Genomic DNA, 9,639 nt, shown 5'->3' on the forward strand with positions numbered 1-9,639 from the left:
GCTGTGTAATGTGTTTTTTGTTCTACAAACGAAGAGCTCTCATTTCAAATGAATCCTCTTGACCAGTATCTGAAGTTGATGCATCATTTACTATCCAATGGCAGGAAAAAGTCTGTACATTTAGTGATCATATTTTTATTAGGGGACAAGTATAAAAGCACAAGTACAGAAACGCAAGTTACAATTGTATCCCCGGTCATATAGACATGTCTTGGGCGTATAAACCGATGAACTATGACTTGGGCACCTGTTGCCTGCCGCTGTTATGGCAACTATCAAATGAGATATTGTGAACACTACCTGTGTAAATTGTCTCAAATTACCTGTAAACTTTTGGCTTGAAACTGCACTTGCACTTCACCTATGATACCATGACCTGTGATGGTCAGAACAGAGCATATGGTGGGAGTAATAATGTACGTATATGTACAGAAGTTGGCTTACTGTTGTCTAACTGGGAACCTTGAAATACATAATAGGCTTCCTTTTTAAACAAAAGTCATAACCTCTCAGCATGTTTCACTTCCTGTTTGTGTCAAGCGCTCTCACTGATTAAGATCCAATGCAGCCTGTTGGCAGCGCTGTTAAACTGTCATGTGAAAAAAATGAAGGTACCAAAGCTGTGACCTTAAAACTGGCAGTGGAATACAGTGGAAACGCCTATCGAGTCAACAGTTAAGTCTATATCAGTGTGTCGCACGCCATAAATCCCTGGTGGATGGAACAAATATAGAATAATCCTTTGGCAATTTGAAATAATGCTATTTGGTCTTTGCAAGGCCTTCGATCATTTAGAAAGGGTCCTGGCCAACGTCCCTCTTGCAAAGACAATAAGGCAAGTGCAAATAATATGTGGATCTCAGACTTCATGTGCCTGCCTCAGTCCTCTGAACGTATGACTCCATACGTCAAAGGGCAAGGTTTCAACCTTATCCAGGCCCCACTGACTTCTATTGTAAGTACATATTTAAAAAACTATTACAGAAAAATCAGTGGAGGTACTTCTTTGACCTACTGCTTCTTTGACCTACTGGCAGTGCACACAACATATCTGGTGTTGATCGGTGCAGCAGTTTACGAGATTAGCTCCGGGGGGACACACAGAGACTGACTGACCTCTTATAGGTGATGGCTAGCCTCATCTAGTTATTGGTGCAATCGTGTTTACATTTTGCTCTTAGTCCATGTGTTTAGGATTCATATTTGGCCCAAAGCAGCTGTATGGTTAATATTTATCAAATAGTATGCTAACAGTAAGGCCAATCATTCAATCATGAAGCCAAGTGATTATAATTATAATTTGACTGATTGTATAGGCCTTAAAGATACTGAACTCTGCACAGTACTGTGTAACTGCTATAAACCGTGCTGAATTCAGCTTTGGAGAAAAGTCCATTTCCAAATGAGCGTTCAGTGTTTCAAACGTGTTTGAAATCATGTGCATAAATAGGATCTTATCTCCAGTGCTCACACTTATCTTGAGTCCTAGTTCCTTTATGTAGACATTGGACTCCTCTGACTAAGCCTTTTCCCTCTTACTGTATGTATGCGATTCTCCTTTGAGATGAGGAGAGGCTTGTGTAATGGCTGTGAACTTATTCCCAGGTTGTATTTCATTACAGTGCAGTATCATTATCTTGTAGTTACATTCTATTGCTGTTGTTAACACAGTCTTGCAGAACATGCCACACAAACATTTCACTACTTGTACCAGAGTGAGTGACAAATAAACCCCTCTTGATTCCCGGGGTGCATTGTTATACAGAACATCACTTGACATTGTTTGACCAAACAATATTGCCTCAAAATCAAGCTCAGGCTTTACAACAGCACTGTTAAGGCTGTCCTGCTATATGGCTCTGAGTGCTGGAGAGTAACAAAACAGGATATGAGAAAGGTTGACGTCTTCCACAATAGCTGCTTACGTAAAATCTGCAACATCTTTTGGCCAAATAAAATCTCAAATGAGGAACTTTATAAGAAGACATGCGTAAAGAGACGCAGGTTAAGATGGCTCGGTCATGTATTGAGGATGCCCAATGAAAGGTTACCCAAAGTTGCCTTGAGATGGACCTCAATTGGGAAGAGAAAGATGGGCAGACCAAAGAACACCTGGTAAAGGACAGTTATGATGGAGCTGAAGGAGATGGGTTTTTCCTGGGACAAAGCGCAGACCAAAGCACGAGACAGGGTTCAGTGGCAGTGTATGATTGCGGCCTTATGCCCCAACAGGGACGAAGAGGATAAGTAAGTGAGTAAGTACTTCAGTTGACGAGGTAGACCTTCTGCAGAACCTCCTACAGACCATCCTGTCCCAGCATTGAGGAGTACAGACACACAACAGCTACTGCACTGACACTCCCTGCATCATCAATGTTTAAATCATTTCACAAGTTGGGAACACAGTAACACCAAGCTCATGCAGAACCTCAAACTAGTCAGGAGTCTGCATGGAAAGTCAGGTGGTCGTGACTCACAGCCACAAGGCTGAGCCAAGTTCTGTGGGTCACTACTAGCAATCCTTTCTGTCACCTGAGTCGAGATAAATCTTTTTCACTAAGCTAAGTTCAGATCACCCAGCTCAGCTTAGAGTCAGTCTGTTTAACTCTGGCTGGTTGAAAAAAGGGATTCCGGGGGAAATTACCAGCTAACCCTCACGGTGGAATGTGACCCTTCACAGGTGGCTAGGCCTCAGGCGGAGGCGACGCAACCCTCAGATTAGGCTTTTCACAAGAACTCCCCTCTCTACAGTTACATTCTTTCTTCTAAATGAGGGGATAGTTCACTCACCTGTCATTTTGTTGAGACAAAAATCCAGTGTTCATTTAACTCTCAAAGTGTAAAAACTGAGCCATACAGATAAATGTTTACACTTTCAGAGTTAAATTGACAATTCAGATATTGCTGAGCACTACACATTAAACTACTATTTCTCAATGGGGGCGATACAGCCCCCCCAGGGGGCGTATAGAGAAGTTTGGGGAATAATCTGAATAACTGACATATTCGAGAAATCATATTTTTATTGTTAACAGAATTCTATGACACCATGTAGCTTGTCTTTGTGTGTCAGCCTGGTAAAGCACCACATCAGAATTACAAGAAATTGAACAAAAACATGAAAATATAAAGTAAAGAAAAATGCAGCCAAAAATGTCTCTATTTTCAAGGATACATTTGGAAACATAATTCTTTTTTTAACTGTAAGAACAATGCACAGCACACACAGCAAAACTCACTGTGGCTAAGAGAAGAAATATGAGTTGTGTACAGTATTAAGCAAAACTCACTGTGGCTAACACACAGAAATATGAGTTGTGTACAGTAATAAGCAAAACTCACTGTGGCTAACAGAAATATGAGTTGTGTACAGTAATAAGCAAAACTCACTGTGGCTAACAGAAATAGTATAATAATATGTCCAACCAAACTTGACAGGCAGCAGATACAGTTTGATTAATTGTATTTATTTGTCATGTTCTTGTGTGTTTTGTCCATGAATCATATGCTTGCCCATTTAGACACAGTAATCTTATTCTCCCAGAGGTGTTGACCAACTGTCTTCTCATGTAAATTGTAACGTCACGTCACCACAAGACAAAGGTCTCCCCTCCTGTCTCTCTCACAGGCTCTCTTGTCCTCACTCCATGTAGTTTCCATTCAATGGAGGGGGAATTGAATTAGGACTGAAAGTTTTATTTTAAAAATAAAGCCTAAACTGAGTGACGCAGCAACTGCATGCGCGCGCACGCACGCACGCACACACACACACACACACACACACACACACACACACACACACACACACAGCTACACACACAACAAACAGCGCCGCTCGCTGACTGTCCATGGTGCTATAGGCAGCCTACGGTTAACAGCAATAATGCGCTTATTATGCCCACAGTGCAGCGACTGCATACAACTCCACACGTTTTCACTTGCCAAACACTCATAACTTCACAGCACAAACATCGTTCCCAATCAAAACACTGCACAACAGAAAATAGCAATAAACAACGTATTCTTACCTTTCAGTTTATCTGTTGAAAACCGCCCACACAACATCCATAGAGCCCGCTTCCTCCATATTCCTACTTCTTACTTTACTCCTACTGGTTTGAAAAAAGTTAACCGTTTTGTTTGTCTCTTTGACGCTCCCTCGTAAACCACCTGTTTACCTCTTGAGTGCGGACAGCGCCGGTGCGGAAACAAAACAACTCATTACGCATTGCGTGGTGTGACACGGGACTCCGTAAATCACTTTTTTCCCCTGTTTTATTTTTTTCTGATTAAAATGCATAAAAAATAAGCAAAAAGGCATCACTTCAGAGAGAAATAAAACACAGAGAGAACAGAGATAAGATAACAACACAGTTTATTTATAAATTTTAATTGACAGGAAAGGTGCTGGATCCAATCAAAGAGGTGCCGGGTCCAAACAAAAAGGTGCCGGTACCAATCAAAGAGGTTCTGGAGCTAGCTCCGGCTTGCTCCGGCACAAATTAAGCACTACATCATACTGACAATGATACTGACCATGAAACTGACATGATACTGACATGATAGTGACCATGACACTGACATGATACATACTGACCATGATACTGACTATGGCACTGACATGATACTGACCATGACACTGACTATGATACTGACCATGACACTGACATGACACTGACCATGATACTGACATGATAATCGTAACAGCCTTTTTTTCTCTCCCTGAAAAGTAGGCTAATAATTACATAATAATCACATACTAACAGTCCAGTTTAATGTCAAATAGAATATTTGGAAATCGATGACATGTTCTCTAAATTATATAAGTAACACAATAAAACAATAAAAAATAAGCCTACATTTTAATTGGGCATGGTGGGTGATAAGGGACCTGGATATTGGATAGGGGGCACTGGCCCCAAAAATGTTCAGAAACACTGTATTAAACAAACAATGGATCATTTAGTCTATTGCACTTTATAGACAAAATTATGTATGTACAATCAGGCATCTTGGGAAACAGACTGTTGATATGGTTTTCTTTATTGAATTGACCTCATGCAATACAAGCCGTAATAAACATCCTCATCTTCAATGGAGTGCGATTGTTACAATTTAATTGACTTTCAGTACTACAAGCTTTGATTATTCGCTGATTTAAAGTTTTTGTCTACTTTACTAATTAATTATACAATAACACTGGCGATATCTATACAAGCATGATACATATGCATCTTTGTGCTCAAAATTACAAGCCTATTGAAAGAGGATTGCTTTGTATACAGGAGGCAGAGAAAACAATTTCACAATTTTTACAAACAAATCGATAAGAAAACCTCAATTAAAAACAAAATGTTAACACTAGGTATATAAAAACAAATGTAAAAAAAAGAAAAGAAAAGAAAATTCCATCATTTCCAGGCAAGAAAGGTATACGACAATTGCACACAAAATATAATCCGACAACAGCACACAAAATATGTATACAGTTTTTTTCAAACATGTATTTCACTGTTTATACTGACAGACAGTTAGTTTGAATGGAAGAAGAATAGCTAATATTACATATATGGCCATGTACATAGAAATATTCCTGAATCAGCATTGTGACAAATGACAGATCAGTGGCTTTGTGCAGGCCATAACCCTAGAACAGGGGTCTTCAATGTTTTCAGCCCAAAGACCCCCTAGCTGAGAGAGAGATGAAGCAGGGACCCCCTCTATACTGTATAAAATTGAGTTTCAGATGAAACTTTTTTTGTTTACTTCTGCTCTTCAGCTCTTTTTTCCCTCTACACCTATACCTCTTTACCAAAAGATAGCCGATCTACAAGCTTGTAGATCTGCTATTTTTGGCTAAAGTTCTCTTCGGAATAGGTTTGCTAGGGTTCGAGTTGAGGAAAAAAATGATATAATCACACAAAGATTTTGGCGGACCCCCTGTAGTAACTCTGAGGACCCCCTGGGGGTCCCGGACCCCCTGTTGAAGACCCCTGCCCTAGAATGAAAGCAGAGTCTAGATTCTGCCGTGAAACACCATAATTGTGCAGGATACCTCCACACCTCTAACTCAACCACCACCTCCCAACAAGCTGAGTAGTAACCCTGGGCAAAGAATGGTCCTACTGTACTCCACATCTGTTCTGGGCTGCCTCTGTTTCCAACCATAATATTTTTGCTCCCAGCCATCAAAGTTAGACTGGCTAGTGGCTTTCAAGAGTGTGGTGGACTAATAACCTAGACCTTGGAGCCTAACCTGAACCTCTGCGTGTCTGTGTCTCTGTGTGTGTGTGTGTGTGTGTGTGTGTGTGTGTGTGTGTGTGTGTGTGTGTGTGTGTGTGTGTGTGTGTGTGTGTGTGTGTGTGTGCGTGCGTACAAAACAGCTGTCAAGGCAAGTTTGGAGTATAAGGCTTCAGAAACCACTGCAATGGTGTTTATAGGTCAGAGTTTTTGAGATAGAGATGCTGCTACTTTTGTAAATATTTAGGATTCACCCCCTTTTACTTCACTTTGATTTACTTATTTACAGACATGAAGGAAGTCTGCACAGTGCACACTGATGTCCGTGTCCGGTTGTTATAATAACAGCTTATGAAGACTTTACAGCCTACTATATACATAAAACTCGGTGATAATGATTTAATTGCAAGAGCCATACAGAAATATTTACATGACAAATATGAACGTTTCTGCCAAAGCTCTTGAGTGCATGTCTTTGTGGGATACTTTTTTTTCTCTAAATAGAACACTTAATCTGTATACTCCATCGCACAGCGGTGTCTCTTGTCGACAATTAGATTGTAAACTGTTGCTTGTCAGCAAGTAACACCGTCGCTCTACAGAGAGTAAATTAGGCGTTACTCCAAAATCCCAAAGAGTTGACTGAAAAGTAGCCGCACTTCAGATGTACTTTCAACAGAAGTTGGAAGTTACAGCATAAACACCAATAATACTAGATGAGCAAAAAAGCACTGGTCTAGGGTTTGTTGGCAGGCAGACGTGGTAAACTGAGACAGCTTAAGGATTGCTGACTGGGCGGTATAACTGGAGATGGGGTATTTGAGGTCGCCACAGAGAGAGAGAGGGGGCTATTCAAGGTTATCCACAGGAAAAGGTAGTTTTTCCCATGTGAGAGCATGTTGTCGAACATTTTTCTATGTGCCTTGTTTTTGAACTGTCAAGTGACTGGAACAGATTGCAAGGTAACCTAAGACTGGGAGGGGGAACGATTGTGCAAGAGGAGAGGTCAGGATTTCAGCCGTGTGCAAAAAAAAGGGGGGGAAATGTTAACAATATACCTGATCTAATGGGTTCATGGATAGATGTCAATCTCTTAAAGTGCCTGTGTAACAACAATCATGATTAGAACTCAAACACACAAAATCTATTGGCGACACAACAGTCACATTTTGTAAACTACTAGTAAAAAGAAACAATATACAATCTCAACAGTATGTTGAAAATATTTAGGTGCACTATGGGGTTTACGAAAGTGGTAAGCCTAACTGCACAAAGTGTCGCTGTTTTAGGCTTTAGAGAACTCACACAAGTGTCATCGACTGACACAAAAAAGTGTATTTGGAATGCTTTATATAGATAATTGGTCTTCCCTCACTTCCTTTCATGCCATATAATAACTTCCACTTTGGTACTTAGAGAGCTGAGAGCGTTGTGGATGTGGATGCATAGGATTTTTCATTTCTGTCTGTTATGGCACAACCGAGACAATACTGATGATACATTTATAAAAAAAAGAGAAGAAAAAAAACAACAACCCACCATTTCCTGAATAAATAGTTTGCATAACCCTTTTAACCATGTATTAAAGAGGCTTGATCCCAGCTTTGTGTTTGGTTAAATGAGCAAGAGCATTAAACCCCCTGAAGGAAGCCACCAACGCTACAATCATTTGCTTAAGCTGACAAAAGCAACACTTGGCTATCAGAGGAGAAATGGTGACTAGAATAAAAAGCTACAGCACCAATATAATGACTGAGAACCAGATATAAGTTAAATGTCAAAACACTAAACAGAGGAATGATCTGCTTTATGAGATCTGCAGTGACTGTTCCTCTGTACTCAAGCCACCATGCATGCTTAACATGTCTGCGCTATTTCTCCCCCATTCTGCCCTTTCTTAAACTGAAGCACCATGTAAAAACCATACAGCCAGATCAAGGCCTTGAGGAGATTATCTATTTTACAGTGCCTTTTCCCCTGGTTTCTTAAACCGTGGCTGAGGTCCCCAAATCGACCATAGCCTGCAGGCCTATGGCAGAAGGGTGCTGAGTTTTGAACTCTCTTACCCTGTGCACCAGGGTACGAGAGAGAGCTTATCCAAGCTGCGACCTATTCTAGAATGGGTTAGTTTTCTATAAGACGGCAAGTAAGCAACCTACTCACCTCACTCTGCTAATGGCTACTCCTGCATCAACAGCTTACAACAGCTCACACAGGTTTCCACCATTGGACTGGGCTTACATTATTAGCATTAGTTTCCTGACGGCTAGCAAGCAAGCATGTTAGTTAGATGGACAGAGCAGGAGCATGTGTGAAGGATGGCTTCTGAGATATATATGTACCGTGGGACAGTCTCTTTAATGGTGGTTACACAGCGGCAGTAGGAAGTGAGGGGCTGTCCACTGCCTCTGTCTTCTGCTCCGGCGAGCAGCAGAGGAAGAGGCGGTTGCCCAGGGTGTTGAATGCAAACCTAAAGTACATGAGGTGGCCCATGGCCACGAAGGAGACGGAGATGATCACCAGAAGGCCAAAGGTCTCTGGTTTGGGGGCCAGAATCACCATGATGAAGTGCAGCAGGTCCAGGAGGTAGTTCATGGAATTCTGGACACCGTTGATCACCCCGCGCTCCGATTCGATCACATTCTCTTGGATGAGCTGGGTCACAGTCAGGTCAAAGGACCACAGACCTAGAGAGCAGAAAGTGAGAGCGAGGTCAACATTTGTTAAGAGGGTTCAACAGTCAACTGTTTTAATGGTATTTTTACTGCCACATAAAAACAACTATAAGCGGAGCGCCACAGCAATCAGTTGATAATTATCAGCCAATGTTATTGGCGTCAAAGGTTGCCAATATTGCTTTGACATTCACTTCAGATCCGGAGAGACCTTCCTGTCAATGCCGCTGACTAGAGGAAAACTTCAACCTATGGACTACCTTTTCTAGTTTGGGATACTTTTGGAAGTCATCATCGGAAAATGTACCTTTTAACAAGCTTATTAAATAAGCTGAGGTACACCAATAAAGGAGGCATTCTGTCATCTGCCAACTGCACAAAATAATTGTCAATTTTCTATGCCAAACTACAACGTGACTGTATTTTATTATACTGTATTATTGCACTTTTACTGGTTTCAATAATTTATTTATTTTGCTTTTTTCATTTATGTTGTGCTAACTAACCCTAAACTATTATTGCTATTGTTGTAAGATACATTCAAGTTGTACAAACATCAAATGCATGTCAAGCATTTCAGTGTGTATCAAGATTACAACAACCTCTCAGGGGAGTACAATTATTGCTTGTTGCTGTTAAGTTTTGTTATGATAATCATTCTTGGTTATCAGGATTAGATTTTTTTGCTTTACTTTTTAACTCACCACATTTCTGTGGGTTAATG

The 9,639-nt window shown here is 40.8% G+C and overlaps 1 protein-coding gene across 1 annotated transcript in view; it reads right to left on the reverse strand.

The window, feature by feature from the left end:
* Positions 1-5,025: 5,025 nt before the first annotated feature.
* The window catches only part of slc40a1 (solute carrier family 40 member 1), a 10,727-nt gene continuing 6,113 nt past the window's right edge, over positions 5,026-9,639 (reverse strand). Inside the window, exon 8 of the mRNA XM_084083711.1 lies at positions 5,026-8,927. Coding sequence (XP_083939837.1) covers positions 8,608-8,927 — 320 coding nt within the window. The 3' untranslated portion in view covers positions 5,026-8,607. The remainder of the gene's footprint in view (positions 8,928-9,639) is intronic.

Source organism: Gymnoscopelus microlampas, assembly GCF_963454915.1.
Source record: "Gymnoscopelus microlampas genome assembly, chromosome: 17".
NCBI lineage: Eukaryota > Metazoa > Chordata > Actinopteri > Myctophiformes > Myctophidae > Gymnoscopelus > Gymnoscopelus microlampas.